Consider the following 24,289-nt stretch of genomic DNA (forward strand, 5'->3'; position numbering starts at 1 on the left):
ATTTTTACTTAAACTAAACGCAAGTTTATTCATTAATAAATACAATGTTTCAAAGCACAAAAGACAAATTTCAATCAATCTCTACTTTTGTGAAAGATATAGGAAAATATGTCAAAGATGTTAAATTGAACAAAGATAAATATGGAAATTTTTGGGTAAAACCAGTTATGGAAAATAACATGAGCCCCTCTATTTCATTTAAAGGAAGAGCTCTAACTATACCTGGAAAGACATCCATTAAAGTAAATCGAACAAAAGTTTCTCCTCTACTCCTGGCAATCTATCTATAATTCCACTAATCTCTGTGTGTATGTTTGTTTGTATGTTTGTATGTTTGTATGTCTGTGACCGCTGTTTCTCGACAACCACGGGTCCGATATACTTTAAACTTGCCAGGTATATTGCTGGGGACCCGAGGATGTGCCTTTTCAAGGTTTCATATTAATCGGACAAGTAGTTACCGAGCTATGTCCAAAAAACGATTCAACCAATCAGAGAGCAGCGAGCTATCGCGTGTGCCGAACGTGGCGAACAGACTCTGCCTCGGACGGCACATTTGAGAGCGTATTCATTTATTTCACGTTGGAAAACTATGTTGCCGTTAAACTATGTTTTAAAACTAATTAAAACTACTATCTATAATTCCACGGGTCCGATAAAAAACACCGTACTCGCAAGCCGTTCGCTTTGGACCAAACCATTTCATGTAAATAGAGGGGGGGGATTGTCACCGTACTCGCAAGCCGTTCGCTTTGGACCAAACCATTTCATGTAAATAGAGGGGGGGATATAATTTTAGATATATATATAGTACGGGCATGCCCTAGTTTATTCAAAGCTTGAAAAAGTGATCGATCGTGATACTTTGAAAAAGAATGATAAGACCATCAACAATACTCGTGGAGAAATTTGTATTTACTTTAATAATCCAAAGGGTGTAGATCTTAGTAAAATGAATGATGTTAATATTTCTGGTGAAATGTCATTTCGTTCTATGATAGTTAGAGATTATTTAAAGATAACTTTTGATATTAAAAATGTAGAGATTGAATCTGTTAATGAAAGAAAGTATATAGATATTGATGGGAATATTTTTCCTGCTAATTAAATATGAGTCATTACAGCAGTGAAGATTTTACTATTTTATTGAACTCGGACGATAGTGATGATAGTATTTCATTGAACTCAAATGATAGTTATGATGCTAATAGTTTGTGCTCAAATGATAGTTATGAGAGTAGCTTTATTGATGACTGAGTATGATTCTGAGTATTCATGTGATAGTTATGACTCAGATGATTCTGAGTGAAAACGTGTTTTAGTTTAAGTATAGTTTCATATGTAAAAAGCCTGTAAAAAGGCACTTTCTTCTATAAGTGTTTTACTTTAAGCACAGTTTCATCTTTAAAAAAGCCTCTAAAAAGGTGTTTTACTTTAAGTATAATTTTGCTATATAAATATGATCAAAGCAACGTATTACGACGTTTGTGAACAAGAATATAAACAATACAAAAGACACCTTAAAACTAACAAACACACATTTAATCTACTTCACCTACTATCTCCTATTCAGAAGGAAACAAAACACTGTTCTGCTTGTAATAAAAATATCCTCAAGAAAGGCTTCGAAATACATCTTAAAACAAATCAACATTTATCAAATTTTATCACAACTAAAAACTCTGATGGTGCATTCAAAGGACATAGTAAAATAAGAGTCTTTAACTTCAAACCTCCTGAACCAGAGTCTATAGTTGATGCTGGAGAAATAGTTAAACCTGCTGTTCAAACGTTGATTGAAAAAACACTAAAAGAAATGAAACCACTTAAATTTTATATGGGAGTAAAATTAGAAATGACAAAGGACGAAGGAGTTATAGATACACCATACATGAGAACTGAGCCACACTTTATATCTTCATATCAAGATTTTAAAACATCAGGAGTCTATGATGAACTTATTAAACAAGAGCAAGATGTGGATAATTCAATCGTAGGAAGTGGATTCAATATAGGAAAAATTATTTACATAGACATTCATATTCTTAAATCAGATCCACTAAAAGCTTCTTCTTACATTGATTTACCCAGTGTTATCAAAAATAGAAAAGCAGTTATCAATATCAAAAATAAAGACAATAAATGTTTTCTCTGGTCTATTCTAGCACACTTACATCCTCCATATTTTCATGATGAAAGAGTATCTCATTATAAAAAATATGAGGATACATTAAATACGAAAGATCTAAAGTTTCCGATGACTTTAAATGATATTCCTAAATTTGAAAAGTTGAATAATTTATCAGTTAATGTTTATGGTCTAACAGAAACAAACAACATTCAGGTTTTAAAGCTTTCTGACAATTGTAAACAAACTCATATTAATCTTCTATATTTTAATTCAGATGAAAATTCACATTATACATACATCAAAGATATTACAAAATTAATAAAACCACAAGTATGTAAAAGAACAAATAAAATATATATTTGTATGTGTTGTCTTAACTTCTTCCATACACAAGAAAGATTAGATAAACATTCAAATTATTGTGGTGAACATAAATCAACGGTAATCAACATGCCTAAAAAAGGCTCAAATATCACATTCAAAGATGAAAAGAAAACAATAAAACATCCATTTGTTATATATGCTGATTTTGAAAGTATTTTAGAAAAAATTGATACTGCTTCTCCAGATCCAAAAGAATCATACATAAATAAATATCAAAAACATACTCCTTGTGGTTTTTGTTATAATATCAAATCATCCGTTGATGATGAATATAACAAGTTAGAGGTGCATCAAGGCTCAAATACCCCAGAGGAGTTTGTGAAACAACTAGAAAAAGACTGTGTCCGATTAACCAAGATAATGAGAGAAACCAATAAACCAATGTCCTTAACAAGTAAAGAAAAAAGAGAATTTGACAGCCAAAGGTTGCCTGTCATATTTGTGAGAAGAAAATTGGTAAAGGTCTAAAGGTTAGAGACCATTGTCATCTCACTGGTAAATATAGAGGTCCGGCTCATCAAAGTTGTAATATTAATTATCAACTCCCCTCTTTCATTCCTGTTTTTCTTCATAACAACGCTCATTATGATACACATCTATTTATCAAGGAACTCTCAATGACTTCTGGAAGTATCTCAGCAATTCCAAACACGGATCAGAAATACATTTCATTCACAAAAACAATTCACACATCTCCTATTACTCATATCAGATTTCTTGATACATTTAAATTCATGGCAAGTCCATTGGCTAACTTGGTTCAAAATCTAAAAGAGTTTCCATGTCTTTCAGAGTATTTTTTAGATAAAGATTTTCTAACACAAAAGGGAATTTACCCCTATGACTATATGAACTCATTTGAGAGATTCAATGAAACACAACTTCCTTCAAAAGAAAATTTCTATAACAAATTAAACAACAGTCATATATCTGATAAAGATTATGTACACGCACAAAATGTTTGGGAAAAATATAACATCAAGAATCTTGGCGAGTATCACGATTTGTATCTCAAAACTGATGTGCTTTTATTGGCCGATGTATTTGAAGCCTTTAGATCTGTTTGTTGCACTGGATATGGATTGGATCCTGCTCACTACTACACAGCACCTGGATTGGCCTGGAGTGCGATGTTGAAAATGACAAAACAAGTTTGGATTTGATAACCGATGTTGATATGCTTTTGATGATTGAAAAGGCAAAGAGAGAAGGAATTTCACAAGTCTGTTCAAAGAGATATGCTAAAGCAAATAACAAGTACATTCCAAATTATGATCCATCGGTAGAGAGCTCCTACTTGATGTATTATGATGCGAACAACCTGTATGGCTGGGCAATGTCTCAGGCTCTTCCTTATGGAAAACTTAGATGGGTAAAGGAAAAAGATTACAAAAAGGTTTTACAAGATGTATGTATCTCTACACAAAAATAATTGGATGATTCAAAGGTTGGTTATTATTTTGAGGTCGATTTGAAATATCCAGAGGAACTTCATAACCTACACAAAGATCTCCCATTTGCTTGTGAAAAGGAAAGTCCAAAGAAGGAGTGGTTAAGTGATTATCAACAATCATTTAATATAGGTGAATCAACAGAAAAATTACTTACTACATTATATAACAAGAAAAATTATGTTCTACACCAAAGAAATTTGCGACAATATTTATCAAAAGGTCTAAGAGTAGAGAAGATCCATAGGGTTCTAAAGTTCAATCAAAGTCATTGGCTAAAGGAGTACATTGATTTTAATACACAAAGAAGAACAGAGTCAAAAACAGATTTTGAGAAAGACTTTTAGAAATTGATGAATAATGCGGTCTTTGGTAAGACCATGGAAAATGTGAGGAAAAGACAAAATATCAGACTATCAACATCTTGGAAACAAGCATCAAAATTAATTAATAGACCGAGTTTTACTAGAGCTGAGGTCTTTACTGAGAACTTTTGTGCGATCCATTTGATTAAAGAGAGTATTGAAATGGACAAACCTATTTATATTTGAACATCAATTCTTGATTTATCAAAGTCATTAATGTATGATTACTTTTATAATAACTTGAGGAAGAAATATCAAAATGATGTTAATCTACTTTATATGGATACAGATAGTTTTATTTTGCAAATTAATACTGATGATGTTTATTCAGACATGAAAAAGGACATTAATATCTATGACACTAGTAATTACAGTCCAGAGAGTGAGTTGTTCTCTTCTAAAAATAAAAAGGTGATTGGAAAGTTTAAGGATGAATTAGGAGGAAATGTCATGAGTGAATTTGTGGGATTGAGGTCTAAGGCTTATGCTTATAAATACATTGTGAATAATGTTGAAAAGACTGATAAGAAGTTAAAAGGTGTAAAGAAAAATGTTATTAAAGAAACAATAAACTTTAAGGATTATTATAACTGTTTAACAACAAAGAAAGAAGAGTTTAGAAAGATTAATGGAATAAGAAGTTATAAACATAAATTATATTCAGAAGAGGTGAATAAGAAAGCATTGGGGGCTTTTGATGATAAGAGGTTTATTTTAGAAAATGGAATTGATAGTCTCCCTTATGGTTATATAAGTATATAAGTGATAAGTTAAAAAGGGGGGGGGGGTTAGGGATTTTAACGGGCTACCGCTGCCTTTTTACTATTATATAAATGATAGAACCAAGTACCAACCAGACTAAAGAGTGGAGGTGTAATCAACCTTGGTATATAAATGGTAAACATAACGAATGTGAAAAATATCAAATAGGTGTAATTGAAAAGACAACTGGTATAAAAATTTACAAAACAAATAAGAGAATTAATTTAAATACCGGTGAATTGGGTAAAAAAGATGGAAATATTTTTGAGTGGGATGGAAAACTTTGATGGTTGTCAGGAAAATATATACTTTAATTTAAAAATGGTATGTGGCACTGGAGGTGCTCAAACAAGAACATTGAGGGAGGTTTATCATTTTATCTCAGCTCAGTTAAAATATCCTGATAAAGAACCAAACTCAAACATATACTTTGTTAATATATTAGATGGTGAAGAGAGTGGCAAGAGAATTAAATTATTTCCCACGCATAAACAAATATTTGTAGGATCGATGTTTGAGTGGTCTACTCGGGATCATTGATAGTAAGAGTACCATAAGACCAAGGGGGAATCATTGTTTGAGTGGTCTAATGAACAACATTAACGATAGGTGTCAAAAGGCTAAAAGGTTCGTAAAGAGATGAGAGGAAAATTAACATGTAAGTGAATGGGTCGATGTTTGAGTGGGTCAAAGATAATCTGCCAGATGATATGTAGAAGAAGGATTATAGGTCTATAAGGGAAAACAAATATTTGTAGAGTTTGAGTGGTCTAATGAACAACATTAAGGATAGGTACTATAGACAAAAGGTTCATAAAGATTAGGGTGGGAGAAATAGAGGTGTTAATGGGCAATGAGGTTAAGAGGAAAATTAACATGCAAGTCAATGGGAAAATGAGAGTGTCCCAGAAGCAACATATATACACTACTGTCAGCTGTGGCAATCCTGTAGTTCTGTGACGAGGGAATCGATGTTATTACTGTTTGGTCGCAGATTTAATGAGGAACAATTAATTCAAGTTAAAGTGACGTGTTGTTTGTTATTGGAATAATAAAATCTGCAAGCGGCGTCATTTATTCACACGAATTGTTTGCCTGTCGCGGCACACGATTTATTGTCAGCTGCATACAGCATACTGATAAATTTTATTTATCTTGGCATGAAATTGTAATTTGATAAAATGGAGCTTGTATAATAGTTTTCATCTATTATCTGGAAACGTAACATACAATATTCCCATAATGCTACGAAAGTACAATGTCTATTATTTTATTCATTAGCTTGGGTTCACAAATGTTGTTATAACTTGACTCGCACCATAATCAGCAATAAAAAAAGTAAACAGACTCAGAGGTACATTGTTTATTTGTTATTCTTGAAGAAATCCGCCATTAAACATTATAACCTTGGTGATATATTTAGATAAAATAGATATATATATCAAATGTGTACATGTATATACATATATCCTATTTCAATTTCTTGACAAGCGCTCGCATTGCCATACTTTTGCTGCCATGCTCTCCGGTCGTAACTTTACGTTGCGTTTTACCGCTGTGTGCTTGTCCTCTTGCAAAAATATACAAACGGACAGTGAAGAATCTCACTAACAGGCGGTTTTTGGCATCATGACATTTGGGAACGTCAATATCTGACACGAGGTCATTGCATTGCTTGACAAGTCGCTGCACTAAGTTCTTACCACTGAGGCTTTCTCTGGCTTTTAACCGCCAAAATAGCACTTCGTTCCTTGTCTCGAGGAAATCTGTGCATTATACGACCTTGTCCTGGTCTAACAGAACATCCACAAGTGGCACAACACACCATATTGGTTGATTTTATTGAAATATTACTCAAATGAAATATGCAACGATACGAAGCAATGGCACGGAATGGGTGCAGCGGGAAAGCTGCTCGGCTGAGGTGGTATGCAAAATGGCGCCTGTAAACCACGTGACGCGGGCTCGACCAATCACGGCGGTAGTTGAGCAGATCAAAGGCTGGCCAGACTCTGTTAATATACGGCACTGCCTGTACCAAGTATGACTTAGACTTAGAGTCTTAGATCCCTTCAGCCATTCTCAAGTTATCAAGTCACAAACACCTGTCACGGACACACAGATGGATGGACACACAGATGGACAGACAACAGGAAAACAAAATGCCTCCAGTGACTTGTCAGCAAAGGCATAAAAACAAACCCTGCAAGTGACTTCCCTCCAACCTGAAATACCTGCTTCAATATGTACACATTTGACTAATATACCAAGCAACCAAGAAGGTACACTCACCTTGCATATCCAAACCAAAACGGCCTGCACGGCCAGCCATCTGCTGGTAGGTTAAGGTGCTGAGTGGACGGCCCAAGGCACGTGGCGATCGCACTAACACACGTCTCGCTGGCAGGTTTACTCCAGAAGCTAATGTTGTAGTGGCCACGAGAACAGAAAGGTGACCACGGCGAAAGGCCTCCTCGAGCACAGCACGCTCTCCCATTGTTAATCCTGAGAACCAGAAAATGTGAGACAAAGACAATGAAAGAGGATGGTATGTTGTACTTACTGTTATGAGTAAAGAGAATGAACCACCTTTCGAGGCCATTTTTCCCCGCAGAGCAGGGGTTGGCCTTTTCCAGGCACCGTGGTCCACTTTTTGAAGCAATGTTTTATGGTCGGATGCCCTTCCTACCACCAACCCTGTTAGTCGCCTCTTGCGACACACAGGGAATTACCAGTGAGCTGGTACTCAATTTGCCGACCTCGGAAGGATGACAGGCTGAGTCCAGCCCCCTGGCATTAATTCAGCTATGACCGGGATTCGAACCCAGGATCCTAGGATCCCAAGCCGGCACCCTAACCGCTAAGCCAACACCAGGCTTCTATGAGTAAAGAGAATGAAAAACCAAATTTCACAAACTGACCTTGAAGCAAATATTTTCATAAAGGGTGAGTCATGGACTGGTTTTAATTGTTCATGGTTAACATGGCAGAGCAAGTGCAACCATACCGGCATGATGAAAAGCCACGCCTTGTGGTACAGTGCAGGAAAGGACTGGATCGATGGTTGTACCAGCCTGCTGTAGTTCGTGCATCAGATTCTGACGGTCACTCAGGAAAACCGGAATGCCTGTGGGCAGAGGGTAAGCCCGGCAAAAAAGATCTTCATTATCGAGGGAGGTGAGGGGAGGGGAAGCTTTGGCGATTATATTTTTGATCCAAGTCAAAACTGATAAACATATTTCCCCCATCAATCATTCTTTTTCTTGTACATAGTCGAGGCTCGTAGAAAAGCTAGAACACTAAATGGATCAGGATGTAACAGAGGGGCATGGGGGGAAGTGGGGGCAGGGGGGAGGGGAAAGGGATGCAGATCCAGCTTATCAGTGGGATACAAATGTAAACTGTGCAGCCTGGCGGAGGTATTCCGAGCACCGATCAATTTTTTTCAATACCGTACTTCAGTCTCTGATGGATTACCAGTAACAAAATGTATTCTTAAAATAGGTCCTAAAACAATGGTCCTCCATTTTTTAATTTTTTTTGCCGCGCCGCAAGACGCTGGTCATAGAGTGCCCTCTGCTGTTGTTCTTGTTCTTGTTCTTGTTCTTCTTGTTGTTCTTGCAGAGAAGACAAAACCTCAAAGCTCCACCCATTCTGGGAACCATAGCTCCACCCATTGTGGGAGAGGCTTCATATAAACAAATATCCACCATTTTATTAACTCGAATAGCTTTGAGGCCTGTTTTGTAGGCCCGTGGTGTCTTCCTCTCTCACACAGTTTTCTTTCAAATCAAATTCGATATATCATTTCATTTTTCACAGTCGCTAACATAGTTTTAGACTCGGTTGAAAAAAAACGGGAAGAAAATCCGATGAAAGTTGCCCTTTATAGAACGAAATGAATTCTCAAAGGCCTGTAACTTCAAGTCCATTGAGATTTTTTTTTTTTTAAATCGCGGCATGGTCAGTCATACACCGCCCAAAATAACAGACGGGAAAATGCCGAGATATATATATTTTGTTTAAATCGCGGCATGGTCAGTCATACACCGCCCGAAATAACAGACGGGAAAATGCCGAGATATATTAAAAATTCGTCCATTTGATGACAATCGTCACGATGAAATATTTAATTTATACGTCGTCACAATAATGTGGAGAGAGGAGCATAGCTTCGTTCACGTGTCGCCACATACGGGAAATTGCCGAGATATATTTTTTTTACATCGCGGCATGGTCAGTCATACACCGCCTGAAATAACAGACGGGAAAATGCCGAGATATATTAAAAATTCGTCCATTTGATGACAATCGTCACGATGAAATATTTAATTTATACGTCGTCACAATAATGTGGAGAGAGGAGCATAGCTTCGTTCACGTGTCGCCACACACGGGAAATTGCCGAGATATATATTTTTTTAAATCGCGGCATGGTCAGTCATACACCGCCTGAAATAACAGACGGGAAAATGCTGAGATATATTAAAAATTCGTCGCCACACACGGGAAATTGCCGAGATATATTTTCACTTTGCACAAAAATAACATCAAGTAATCGAATCAATAGGAATGTCCTGTGCCTATAACATCGACGTTATAGGCACAGCTGCATCTAGGCATTGTGTAACATCGACGCGGTTTTTGTTTTAATTAAAACTTTTTGTACTTGTTTTTTGTATACTGAATCGAGGCTCGTGAAAGAGCTAACATTTACTTCACAAACAAATCAACCAGACAAACAAAATATATAAAAAGAGGGAGCGGAAGACAAGATTGGGAGAGAAGGGGAAACACACAAACACAACATTTGAGAGCAGGGAGATGTGTGGAAGGGAGAGGGCTTGGGGGGAGGAGGCGTGGGAAGGGGGGGGGGGGGGGAGGGAGAAGTATAAAACACAAGGACACCAAGGACTTCCAGGACAGAAGTTGGTATTTCAAAAAAGTGGAATTGTGGTGAAATTAGCGGGGGTAGAAAAGATCAAGGTTTTGGATGGGGGAAGATAAGAGATGGTGGTGAACAGCTGTTTTAAAGACCTGGAGGGTGGAGTGGGATTGAAGAGAGTGAGGGAGTTTGTTCCAGAGGCGGGAGAAAAGAGGAATGAATGAGTGAAGATGAGCAGAGAGTGTTCCATTAACCCATCCAACCCGATCATTTCATGAACAGGTTACTGTGTTTCCTTGTCCTCTCTTCTTTCTCCCCTCTTAGGCTGTTTGTTCATTCCCTTGCTTGTTGCATCCACCCACGGTCAGTAATGTTGCCGTTTTTATGCCTCTGCCGACGAAGTCGCCGGAGGCATTATGTTTTCAGGTTATCCGTCCATCCATACGGGCTAAACCTCGTTTTTCTTAGCAACCATATGTCCGATTGAGACGAAACTTTCAGGGTAGGAGTGACACCCATGCAGAATGTGTTTTATGACAATTGTGACGTCATAGGTCACGTGGTATGGCAGCCATCCTGGATTAAAAGGAAATAATAAAAATATATGTATCGGAAACCGCTGAATGGAAAAATTTGAAACTTGGCATATTGTCAAGTACTCCCAATGGGGAACAAAAGCATGATAATGATGACATCATAGGTGAAGTGGTATACCGCCAAAAATGTTTTAATCGAATTCCTTATCCTAAAAATCTGAAATTGCATGCATATGATCTATGACCCATTTGTATTGAAATATTAAATTTATGACATCATAGGTCACATGGTTTGGCAGCCATATTGGCTTGAAGGAAAATATTAAATAATTATATATGAAACCGCTCACCCTATCGATGCAAAATTTTACAAATATCATCTAACAGCACTGTTGCATAAAGTTTGAAAATGATGATGTCATAGGTCACGTGGTTTGGCAGCCATCTTGGATAGAAAATCGAACCTTATCCGATCAACACGAAACATCACAAACGTGATCCCCTACCCATACATATGCAGAGTGATGGCATCTACCCGTTGTGGGACTATGCAGAGGCATATTGGCGACACAGTCACATTGTTCTAGTTTCAATCTGCTGCCGCACTCTTCCACGAACCGAGATTTAGTATCCGGGGAGAAAAAAGAAAAAAAAACGAGGAGAAAATTCCGAGAACGAGCAACTTCATGACGTTTGCAGTTAACAATAATCATCGATAGATACTTCTTCTGCCAATGGACCTACCTGGATCATTCCAGCAGGCTTTTGCATTCCCAGCTCAGCACCGGAGTCTACCCTGCCCAAAAATCGGTACATACAGCACAAAGCTCTATTGCCATATCTTTTCATTGGATCAATTCGGTCTTCCCATTCCCTTTTAACATTACAGGTTCGTTCTCCTTTCCTTGAATCCTGACCTTTGCACACCAAACGGTTGTCAGATGTCTGTTATGAGCAATGAGGAAAAGTTCTGCAACCCTGGTTAACTCAAGATTCACCAGTGAACTCCGATGCAGAAGAACAAATAATTTTTTCATGCATGCAATTTTTTTCACCTAATAAATTGTTCCTTCATAAACAAGTTACACATATCATGAAACATCTGGTGGGTCTTTTACAGTGAAACCCACTTCGTCTCGGAATTTCTTCACCCAAGCATAAGTTGCTCAGGGCTTTCCTCCATTTCTAGCTTGTTAAATCATACCGCTTCAAAAGCGGTTCTTTCAACTTCGTACCGTTTCAACAGCACTTTTTCACATCTGAAGTTTGCACAAGTTAACTATACAAGTACTTAAATAGATGCACAACTATGAAAAGCAAAAACAATTTCAGAGCAGAATAAACAGTGAAGAAAGATGCCCAGCATTCACAAGAAACAGAGAGAGGGTGAAGGTTTTGTTGCCGCACCTAAATTCAATATCACGATAGCATTGAGTGAAAAAATAAAAAGACAACAAAAAAGCAATTAATTACATATACATACATATATATATATATATATATATATATATATATATATATATATATATATATATATATATATATATATATATATATATATATATGTATATGTAATTAATTGCTTCTTTTTTTTTCCCCCATATTTTTTTTCTTCATATAATATCATTTTTTTTTTCATATATATATATATATATTGCATATATAGATTACCTTGTGGACTCTGCTGGAAAGCATGGGCAACGGCACGCGCCAAGGCTTCACACCATTGCTTGGAGGGGCAGAAAGCAAGTACGCTGTGACCGGCTCGTACAGTTTCATGGCACAACTGCTGTACCAGGTCAGTATCACCCTGAAATGAGAAAAATCAAAAGTAGTTTTCTTTTGGAGGCAACTTTCTTTCTTGCTTTCTATGACGTTTATTTTGGAGGAAAAAAAGGCCATTACCATTATCTACACTGATGCCTAGGTCACACATAGGCGGATATTTTGGCGACTACTGGCGACTGCCGACGATCAAGATTTTTCGGCGACTACTGGCGATTTTGGGTGGTCAAATATGGTCAGGCGGCAGTATGGTGACTGCAGGCGGCCACATTGCGACTGCATTGCGACGACGCCCCGAGTGGGATGGCGACTGTTGAAGATCGACGACGACTGCATTGTGGATGCACGGCGGCAGCGTGGCGACAGTCTGGCGGCTAGATTACGACCGATGGCGGATCGCGGCGACTGCATTGGGGCCGGGTGGCGGTTTACTCCGACGTCCGCAAGACTGCAATAAGACCGCCGGCGATTGGAGACGATTCACACAACTTTTTAAATCTTTATTTCTCTATTTTACATTTCACTTTATTCATTTCAATGATGTGTGACATGAAGCATAAAGATGTTTGATGTACAATAAGAAAGTTAATAAAGATGTATCATTGTAATGTAATAATCAAACTTTTCTGCAGGGAGAGAGAATGGAAATAAAGTCCAACAAATTATTTCCACTGGTCCCAAGTCCCATAAATAAAGTTTCCAAAGGACCAAAGTCCCAAAAATAAAGTTCCCAAAAGTCCCAAGTCCAAACAATAAAGCCATATCCTTGTCGGCACCACAGGACCTCACTCCACGGAGACCCTCACACCATCCTGTCTTGCCATGGAATCGTGGTATGTCGTAATGCAGTCGCCAGGCAGTCGTATCTCTGTCGCCAATGGCCGTAACTCGGCCGCCACTAGTCCTACTGCTGTCGTCGTCAGTCTCCCATAGCCGCAGGGGAGACGTGGCAGTTCTTCTGTAGTCGATACGCAGCTGCAACAGTGTCGGCCCGTAGTCGGGAAGATGCCGCAGGAAGGCCGTATGGCATTCGCATCTCTGCCGTGCTGGCTGGTGGGGCGATGCTGGGGCGATTGCGGAAGACTATGAGCGACTGGGTTGCGGCCGCTTTACGGCTTATTACGGATACCGACGACAGCATGGCGGATTTTTTTCGATTGCGACTGAGCGCGCCGTTTTTAAACATTTTTAAAATTATTTTGCCCCTTTGCGGCTCTTGCCGACTGCAGGCGACCTGGGGAGGATAACCACGACTACAGGCGACCGTCCATTACGGTTTCATTATGATTGTCGGCGGGTGGTGGCGATTTTTTCAGTCGCCAGTAGTCGCCGACAAATCCGCCTATGTGTGACCTAGGCTTGACACATTGACATGTGTGGATACAGGTACGCATACTTTATTACCCACACCAGAGGAGAGGGTATTGTATTTGGGTCTCTTTGTTTGTCTCCACAGGATGTGAGTATGTGCATTAATTACATTAGACCCCTATATCCATTAGACCCCCTTGGGACCCTTAAGACCCCAAAGACACTTTAACCCTAAGACCAATAAAGACACTTAAGATCCTTTAAAAGCATTAAGAAACCGAAGACCCTTCGAGACCCCTAAGATCCTCTAAATCCTTTACAACCCAAAAGACCCCTTTTATTTATTTGTATACAGAATCGAGGCGCGTGTAAGAGCTATCACATTAAACACGAAAACATGCACAGACACATAAAACATACAATAAAGAGAGCGGGAGACAAGATGGGGAGAGAGAGGGAAGCACACAAGCACAACAACAATAGAGAACAAGGACGTCGGTATATCTGTGGAAGGGAGAGGGCTGGGGGAGGAGGAGGGAGGGGTACACAGTATAAAGCAAATTAACACTACTAGAAATTTCAGGAAAGAAGTTGGAGATTGAAAGAGGTGGGTTTTGGGCGTTTTAACGGGGGTAGAAAAGATCAAGGTTTTGTATGGGGGAAGGATTTATTACAAAGGCCACTGCACAGATTAGCCAGCTGTGATGGACCCATAACAGGATGCTCTCACTTCCACAGTGCTCATCCTGGCTCACCAGTTGGCAAAGTTGCATAATAGCATGCTCTCACACCAGCAGTACACACGCTAGTTCACCAGCTAGCACAAGTCCATAACAGCATGCTCTTGCTCCCACTGTCTCACCAGCTAGCGGATATCTATAACAGCATGGTATTGCTTCTGCTGTATTGACACTGTCTCACCAGGTGGCAAGTTTCTGTAAGAGCATGCTGTTGCTCCTGCAGTACTCACGATGGTTCATCAGATGACATGGGTCCATAGCAGTGAGATCTCACTCACGCTCGTTCACCAGATGACATGGGTCCAAAACAGTGAGATCTCACCAACACTGGTTCACCAGCTGGCAAAGATATTTAGAAGCATGATATCACTCACACGGTGTTGCTCCAGCCATCAGGACACTCCTCCAAGACTATGATTATCTGCGAACTTCTGCAGGTTCAACAAGACCCCAGATCTTTTGCATCAAGTCCTCGAATACATGCGATGGCTGTTGGCTGGCCGATGGCTGTGCAGGCTAGCTATTGTGCCAGTCTGCAGACTTAAATGTGCAGTCAACCAATGGCTAGCTCTGCCTGCTGTGATGATCCACAAATTTTCATGTGAAGTTTATCCATCGTGAGTTAATGGAAGCTCCGAGTAGTCAGCTCTCACAAATTTGAATGAAAGTACCACAAGGGAATTGACATGCGTTTTTATTGCCCCATGCTATACAGTATAAACAATCACTCCAATCAAATGAAACAATTTTCAGTACTTCAAATCTTTACAAACAAGAATGGCCTGCAGAATGTTTCTATTCCAATTATTAAGAGTTGACCAATTATGCTTTATATATCAATTGTAATTTTGAAAACTAAAATCCACATCACTTGCACATTATCATTTTCTCATTTCCCACTGCAGTAACTGCTCAGCCAAACTTTGTTGACTTATAAACACACACAGATTAATGAACAAATGCAGGCAAAGCCATTATTGTGGTCTATTGGTATTAATCCCCAAGCCAACAAATCTAACTCACAAAACAAGAAACATTACCTACCTTAAGAGAGGATTCGATTTCTCTGATTAGCTCCATATCTGCATTGAACAACCTTCGTCCAACCTACAACAAAACAAGCATGAATAATTTTTCCATTGAACATGAAGCTCATAGCGCAGGTAAAAAAACACTGCTGCATAACAAGCATGTTCTGCAGATTCCAAGGTTCATCGTGAGGCCAGCAAGCAAAGAATAACCCCACCTGTGAAACACCTGGATGACAGTTTATAGACATGCGGAGATTCAAACCCAGCTTAGGGAAGAGTGTGTGCACCTCTAAGCCATCCAGCCAGCCCATTATGATGCAATCATGCCACATGCATGTGACTGTTTCTCCTGATATGTTACACTATGCACAGTCAACCATATTTAGCAATTGTTGCAAAAAATAGACGATAAACTGGTGTTCAAGATGTTAATGCAGCATGATAAACAGCACAGGACATAGAGCATGGGGGCATCACTGGAGGGTTGTGGTGAGCCAATAAAAACACAGTTTAGCGAAATTGAGACACGTCAATGATTATATGACTTGGAAATAAAGAACTTCATCATATTCTACTTATTATACCTTATCAATAATAATTCCATCCAATGTTCCATATTTATAAAATAAAATCATAAAAAAGCCAAAACATGTATGAAGTTACACACGAATACTTACCAAAACACTCACTGCATTTGTATTGCAATTCAATTTGCATTTTAGTACTTTTAGTACTTTTAGCATTTTAGTACATTTTTGTACTTTTGCTAAATTTGCATTTTAGTAAAAAAATTCACTTTTTAATTTCAATCTTTTGCTGTACTATTGTTTTAAAAACAAATTAAAATATAGTGTGATTGTAATTATAAGATTGGGGATGATGGATGATCCTCCTCACACCATCAGGGCATAAGACTGCAAAGGCAGTTTCATTGGCTAGGAGCAACAATCCTGAACGGGTTGCCAATCTAACATAGAATACTCAAATGGCTACTCCCAGCAAGCTGGTATTCAATTTTACCAACCCCGGAAGGATCACTGGATGAATCAACCTGCCTGGTGTGATTTTGGCACAGCTGGGACTTGAATTCAGGATCTTAAGATCTCAAGCCAACCACCTTAACAGTTAAGCAACCACAAATCTTATTCATTAGATTACAATGGGAGATTTTTTTTATTGATTTAACGTGATACAAACTATTTGAGTACTATAATGCAAACATTTTGATCTCGGAGTCATAGAACAAACATCTTATTCACAAGTCCCTTTCCTTTGAATACAGAATGGAGCCATGAGAACTGAGACATTGTTCCTTTCTTTTTAAAACATGCAATCATATCAAGTACAGTAGAACTGAGACAATGAAAGAACAGAAACCAGAAGCAACCTTGATGTATTCGCAAAGGGGAACTGGGCGGAAGTCAGTGTGAAAGAAGTCTGCGCGTAGCCAAGAAGCAAGCAGACGAAGGTCAGGAAGAGTGGCACTCATGCCTATGATCTGGATAGGCTTGTATTTCCTGGAAAGAAATACAAATTGAGGTTCAGTAATATAAATAATAATAATCTATCTATAATTCCAGTAATCTCTGTGTGTGTGTCTGTCTGTGTGTTTGTCTGTGACCGCTGTTTCTCGACAACCACGGGTCCGATATACTTGAAACTTGCCAGGTATATTGCTGGGGACCCGAGGATGTGCCTTTTCAAGGTTTCATATTAATCGGACAATTACTTACCGAGATATGTCCAAAAAACGCTTCGACCAATCAGAGAGCAGCGAGCTATCACGTGTGCCGAACCGTTAATGCAATGCAAGCGTTAATGCGTTAATGCAAGGCTTTTCGTTTTTTTCCCTCTTCTCTTTCTACTTTTCCTTGCGATTAAATTGCAAACAGCCAAAATACGTTGGCGCTAATTGAATAATTGGCCATTAACACTAAAATAATCGTAACTGCGATATGCCAACTTCCGGACAGTGCAGCCTTCCATGTTGTTGTTGTTTGCAGCAGCTGTTTGCAGCAAGGGAAGGCTTTTCTTTTTTCCCCTCTTCTCTTTCTACTTTGCCTTGCGATTAAATTGCAAACAGCCAAAATACGTTGGCGCTAATTGAATAATTGGGCATTATGTTTTACAACTAATAAAAACGAATTTGCGATTCATTCGCTTTCCTGCGCGTTTGTGTACGCGATGGCGATTTCTTTACCAAACTCCGGAAGCCGTTCGCTTTGGACCGAACCATTGCATGTAAATAGAGGGGGGGGGTTCTGTGGTCGTTGCGAATGGACCAAACCATTCATGTAAATAGAGGGGGGGGATTGTCACTGTACTCGCAAGCCGTTCGCCGTTCGCTTTGGCGTTGCGAATGGACCAAACCATTTCATGTAAATAGAGGGGGGGGATATAATTTTAGATAGATATATAGTACGGGCATATATATAGTACGGGCATGCCCTAGTAATAATAATAATAATAATAATAATGTTAGTGCATGTATATCATAGATATCCATAATTATACCAACCAAATACTGCTCCAGCAAATTAATTTTGAAATGTTTGTTTTGAAATGTATGAGGCCTTCACTCTTTCAAGAAAAGCACTACCGTAGTATATTTAAATTCATCGTTTTACAGGGAAGATATAAGAAAGAAAGAAAAAAAAGACAAATCAAAAACATTTTTAAGCTAACAAACAATGCTTGAGGATGATTGCTATGATAGCTTTGGGAAGCAAGTGAAGGTGTTTGGTGATGAGTCAACTGTGTTGAAGAATATAGAAAGATATGCATAATAAAGCAAGAGAAGATGTGGAAATGAAAGGCAAACCGCAAAGAGCTTGTGAGGTAAAGAATCTTGGCAAGCATGAGCTCTAAGAGTGCTCCACGACCAGGTTCTGCCACCATGTGCAGCTCATCCACAACAATCACACCTGCAACAAACAGACGTCACACACGAATGATGTTTGTAAAGGAACAGAGGACAAAAACAAAAACACGAGCAAATAAAAATCCATGTAAAAGGACGGATTTTGTACAAACAAAAACAAAAACATGAGCAAACTAGAACGGGCACTCGGTAGAGCGCATACCTTCGCCGCAGCTACTGTTCTGTACTTGGCATGGGAGTGTAGGGAACAGAACAGTGAACAGTTTGGTGCTGATTTCATGCAAATCGGATAAGAATTGACCGAGTTATGACAAAAAACGCACATTTTGCAAGGTCGTGACCCCCCTGACCTTTGACCCGATTGCTCCCAAAATCTAATCAAATGTGTCCCGTATAATAACCAATCATCCCACCAAATTTCATGCAATTCGGTTGAATACTTTTTGAGTTATGCGAATAACATACACACACACACACAGACATACAAATAAATACACAGCGATCAAAACATAACCTTCCGCTTTTGCGAAGGTAATAAAAATCCATGTAAAAGGACGGATTTTGTACAAACAAAAACAAAAGCATGAGCAAATAAAAATCCAGGTAAAAGGATGGATTTTGTACAAACAAAAACAAAAACATGAGCAAATAAAAATCCAGGTAAAAGGACGGATTTTGTACCAAAAAAAAAAAAACATCAGCAAATAAAAATCCATGCAAAAGGACGGATTTTGTACAAACAAAAACAAAAACATGAGCAAATAAAAATCCATGTAAAAGGACGGATTTTGTACAAACAAAAACAAAAACATGAGCAAATAAAAATCCATGTAAAAGGACGGATTTAGTACAAACAAAAACATGGGCAAATAAAAATCCATGTAAAAGGACGGATTTTATACAAACAAAAACAAAAACATGAGCAAATAAAAATCCATGTAAAAGGATGGATTTTGTACAAACAAAAACATGAGCAAATAAAAATCAGGGTAAAAGGACGGATTTTGTACAAACAAAAACAAAAACATGAGCAAATAAAAATCCAGGTAAAAGGATGGATTTTGTACAAAAAAAAAAAAACATGAGCAAATAAAAATCCAGGTAAAAGGACGGATTTTGAACAAAAAAAACAAAAACATGAGCAAATAAAAATCCATGCAAAAGGACGGATTTTGTACAAACAAAAACAAAAACATGAGCAAATAAAAATCCATGTAAAAGGACGGATTTTGTACAAACAAAAACAAAAACATGAGCAAATAAAAATCCAGGTAAAAGGACGGATTTTGTACAAACAAAAACAAAAACATGAGCAAATAAAAATCCAGGTAAAAGGACGGATTTTGTACAAACAAAAACAAAAACATGAGCAAATAAAAATCCAGGTAAAAGGACGGATCTTGTACAAACAAAAACAAAAACATGAGCAAATAAAAATCCAGGTAAAAGGACGGATCTTGTACAAACAAAAACAAAAACATGATCAAACTAGAACGGCATTCGGTAGAGCGCAAACCTCTGCCAGGCTGAACAGTTTACGTTTTGTATCCCACTGATAGGCCGGATATGGATTCGGACCTGAACCAAAATATAATCAGCTTGTTCTTGTCACCTAACCAACTCATCCACCAAGTTTCGTCACAACTCGTCCATAACCTTTTGAAATATCGTGTTATATATCGCTTTTCACCCGATCTCTCAATGGGGAAGAATCACTTGAAAAATATGCCTGGTGTTGGCTGAATGATTAGGATTTGATTTGACTTCTCCGGCCAAACCACTGGGCCGAACCGGCTGAAATTTGGCAGCAAGGTTCCGCTACTGACTGGTTTGAATATGTATGTATGTGTAATTCAGCCATTAGCTGCCAAACAATAGCTGCCAAACATATTGTTGCGGTTTTGTGTTTTTGCAAATAAAGGTTAATTTCCCCTCATAGTTTAGTCACACTACAACATGCAGCCTCGTTTAAGCTCAGTTATTTCTTAGTAAGTGTAAGCGTAGACCTTTCGTATGTTTAGTTTTGCATTGAGTAGAATAATGAGAGTTAGGTCTCCTTCCAATGCTTATGCCGCCTCGATGCTTTGTGTTTTGGCGCAAAATTACCACGAGGCTGGCCTGAACAAAGTCGATGCAGGCCGAAGGAAGGCAGGACAGAAGGAGTGGGGAGTGACCGGTAAGCACGAGCCGCCAATCAGGGCTCGAGGGGAGTGGCTTACCACTGGCGCAAAAGGCGTGGTTTGGAACATTCGAGGCAGGCCAGGGCGTGGCAATATAACCCTGTGGCCGAAGCCCCCACCTCAGTTCTGAGAGTGCGCGGTGTTGAACCAAGTTATGAGCTGGGGTCCTCTGTTGAACAAGTTGTGAGAGTCGGTTCGGAGCGCCAAGTTGTGGGAAGGGAGGGAGGCAGACGAGTTAAAAGTTGAGTTCGCGGTTGAGCTTGAGTCAGATCCTCCGTTGAGTTACGAGAGTGAAAGCGCGCCGTTGTATTAATCGCGCTGTGAAGGACCACTGTACCGGGCGAGAGACACACATATTTTCCTGCCTGCCTTTGTTTGAGATACGCGCTGTGAGGATCCCTCCCACCTGCCTGCCTGCCTTCGTCAGGGGATGTGCTGTGACCGGCAGAGGGCCACGCCGGGTGAGCTGTTCCTGAACGACCAAGCCGGCGCGTTCAGCGCATGAACATTCCTTCCTTCATCCCCCTGTGAGGGTGAATGGGCCCATTGTCTGGGCGGATAAGTTACGACTGACTAAGTTCTGCCCTGTGTCTCTGCTCTTTTCTACCGAACCATTGTACATAATAGTGTAAATAAATCGTGTTATTCCTTTGATTCGACCGTCTCGTGTTTTCTATCATTGACTAAGCATGGTACGAACTATATCGCTCTAATCGGGTTCCAATAACAAGGTAACTGCACGGACCACGTTGTACGCAATCCGCTCGGGTGTACTCAAATTACGCGTGGTTCGTGCGAGACTTGATCCCCGCTTCCGCGGCGGCGTGGGTACTTAGGTGCGTGCGGGAATTGTCCCGAAACCCTGTCCTGCGTCCGACCGGAAGTGGCGACTCAAGTCTCGCGGTTGCGACGACCCAAGGAGAACAAGGGGCTTAATCTCCCCTTGGTAAGGGAACGGGGGTCGCGCAAAACCGTAACAATATTTTGACTTCTCCGGCCAAACCACTGGGCCGAACCGGCTGAAATTTGGCAGCAAGGTTCCGCTCCTGACTGGTTTGAATATGTATGCATGTGTAATTCAGCCATTAGCTGCCAAACATGCTTTTAATAAACCATTTTTGATTGATTGATTGATTATAACAGGGATTGCAAAGCTCATTCCGGTCACATGACTTTAAGTAGATCAAAATGGCGGAATTGGTAAATTCCTTGAAAAATCTTCTTCCCCAGTCCCATCATTCAGAATGCTACCAAATTTGGGTTACAACATTAGGTCAGGGTAGGCATGTTAAATTTAAACATCCCTACCCTGGCCTAGTTAAATTGCGGAGGTCATGCCGATCACGTGACCGGAAGTGTGTCAAAATGGCTGCCTTATCAATGTTTTGGAAAATCGTGTATATTCCTTCAAAAATCTTCTTCTACAAACCCACCATTCAGAATGCTACCAAATTTGGGTTACAAAATTAGGCCAGGGCCCAGATAGGCTTCAGGTCCAGTGGTCCTATTTTTTCCTTCCACACAATTACAATTGGGACAGATGGTCATATAATACATCGTCATTTAAGTATCGGATGCTCAACAATGCCGATGCAACAACAGAAGGATATCTTTCGTCATATAAATGTAAACGTCCTGTTAATTAAACATAGAAGCACAAAGCGCAGGTACAAAAACACACGAAAAAAAAAACGAGTGATTTTGCAACCCCTCAAGTGGCAGAATGTTGAACTCACCCAGCAAGTTCAACTGCCCATCTTCCAAAAGACGGTTGAGTAGTCCATTTGCCCTCTCTATTGTGCACACGGCCACATCACAAGCAGCCAATCCTCCTGGAGGGCTTTCATTGCCCATGAACCCACCCACGCGAATTCCTGCTCCCTGCCATACGTTCTGGGGGTAAAATGGTGACCGTTTTGTGCAATTCCAGTCACAAGATTATGGTTACAACAACAGCATAATAAACTCGAAAAACACAAAATTCATCAACATTACCCATTCCAACAATAATCTTTACGTTGACATACACTCTTTTAGGTTTTATTTTCAAATATTTTCCCAACATGTATAAAGATGCTGTGACATAAGCCATGTTTAGAGCAAATGCATGATCCTAACTAATCCAACCTTGAGCCGATGTGTTTTCTCTCTGGCAAGTGCAACATAAGGAAGAGTGATCAAAGCCTTACGATGTTTCTCCAGCAAATGCTTCAGCACTAGTATCTCAGCAACTAACGTCTTGCCTGCACTTGTTGGTGCTGGGCGGGCATAATGAGAAGGAAGAGGTAAAACAAGAAATACAAACAATCCGAAGAATCAAAACAAAAACAATATACAGTAGCTGTTTAAAACTATCACTGAGGCTACAGTTTTGGTGGCCTATGATGGATACCATTTAGTGACGATGATGGATCTTCAGTTTTGCTAAACAACTGGCGAGTAAATTTGCTTTTGCATCAATTCCCAGTTGCAAAACAAGTGCAAGAAATACAGTATTCGCTATGTCTAGCACTGTGGGCGAGAGCCACGATTGGACAGAATTCAATACAAAGCACCACCAAACGCATAGAAGTATTATGCCATTGATACTGAGGAAATGCAAAGAACGAAAAAGCTGAAATGAGATCTCTATGGAAGAGTCCAAAAGTGGCAATGTACTCACCGGAGTACACCAAGTTTTTGCCCAGTAGTGCATCGCTTTGTGTGAGGCATTCAGCCTGCCAGGGGAAGAGCTGGGAAATACCAGAAGCTTTGTATGCTTCCAGAACCACTGGAGGCATCCCCCATTCTGACAACTCCAGAGGATCTGCCACCATGGTTGCTTCATGGGGTGAAGCTGTAAAGTTGGGAAAGGCATGAGAAATTAATTTATATTTCAGTTCAGTCTGAGGAACTGTTTAAAGATAACCTACCGTACTCAAATGGCTGGCTACAAAATAATCATGTGGAGCAATCGGCCAACTTGGTCAATGGAGCAATCGTCTCAAATCAATATGGGAGAACCAGAACCAGAGCCCTCTTAAAGACTGTTTTTAGTTAGTGTCATGAAAGGCGAGTAGGATAGCCTCGATGGTTGGCAGACTGACTTCTAAGCTGTCTAGCCTGGGTTTGAATCTCGGTCCAGCTGTAAACTGTCATAATAATAATAATAATAATAATAATAATAATAATAATAATAATAAAGGAGTCTTATATAGCCCCATCAAGCAGAGTAAACGACCGTCATGGCGCTTTACATTATCATGCGAACGCACACACACCGCACACACACACACACAAACATACACACACACCTACACACCTTCACTCTTGCCCTATTCCTCTCCCTCCCCATTCAAAACCCACAGATGTGTACTCCCCCTCCTCCTCCCCTCCCTCCCCCGCACATGTACACAGACATACTCTCGATCTCTGTCCCACCTCAAACCAAAGGGAAAACAGGACTTAGACTTTGAAAGACTTGTGAAAGAGATAGGTTTTGAGGGAGGTTTTAAAGGCAGGAAGAGAGTCAACATGTCGAACAGAGGAAGGCAAGTCATTCCAGAGCAGAGGTGCAGCAAAGGAAAAGGATTTCTCGCCAAACGACTTGGTGCTGGTGCGCGGCGGCTCTAAGGTCATAGAGTCGTCGCTTGAACGAAGCCGTCGCCGAGGTTCATAGAGAGTGAGCAAATCGGACAGATAGTGAGGTCCCGCTCCACACAATGATTTATAACATAGTGTGCAAATTTTGTATTGCACACGAGCAGAGACAGGCAGCCAGTGTAAAGATTCAAGGAGCGGAGTAACATGGTCAGACTTCTTCGCCTTACAGACAAGACGAGCGGCAGAGTTTTGAACCTTTTGTAAC

At 39.6% G+C, this 24,289-nt stretch overlaps 2 protein-coding genes across 2 annotated transcripts in view; both read right to left on the reverse strand.

Moving 5' to 3' along the window:
• The window catches only part of RWDD4 (RWD domain containing 4), a 204,791-nt gene that overhangs the window by 125,155 nt on the left and 55,347 nt on the right, over window positions 1-24,289 (reverse strand). The window lies entirely within an intron of this gene.
• Window positions 1-24,289, reverse strand: part of POLQ (DNA polymerase theta) — a 163,809-nt gene that overhangs the window by 115,861 nt on the left and 23,659 nt on the right. The window contains exons 7-15 of the mRNA XM_078775107.1: window positions 23,105-23,278; window positions 22,570-22,700; window positions 22,179-22,335; window positions 17,981-18,305; window positions 16,769-16,898; window positions 15,395-15,457; window positions 12,186-12,324; window positions 8,101-8,220; window positions 7,386-7,598 (exon numbers count right to left, since the gene is read on the reverse strand). Of these exons, the coding sequence (XP_078631233.1) occupies window positions 7,386-7,598; window positions 8,101-8,220; window positions 12,186-12,324; window positions 15,395-15,457; window positions 16,769-16,898; window positions 17,981-18,305; window positions 22,179-22,335; window positions 22,570-22,700; window positions 23,105-23,278 (1,452 nt within the window). The remainder of the gene's footprint in view (window positions 1-7,385; window positions 7,599-8,100; window positions 8,221-12,185; window positions 12,325-15,394; window positions 15,458-16,768; window positions 16,899-17,980; window positions 18,306-22,178; window positions 22,336-22,569; window positions 22,701-23,104; window positions 23,279-24,289) is intronic.

Source organism: Myxine glutinosa, chromosome 4, assembly GCF_964187855.1.
Source record: "Myxine glutinosa chromosome 4, kmMyxGlut1.1, whole genome shotgun sequence".
Taxonomy (NCBI): domain Eukaryota; kingdom Metazoa; phylum Chordata; class Myxini; order Myxiniformes; family Myxinidae; genus Myxine; species Myxine glutinosa.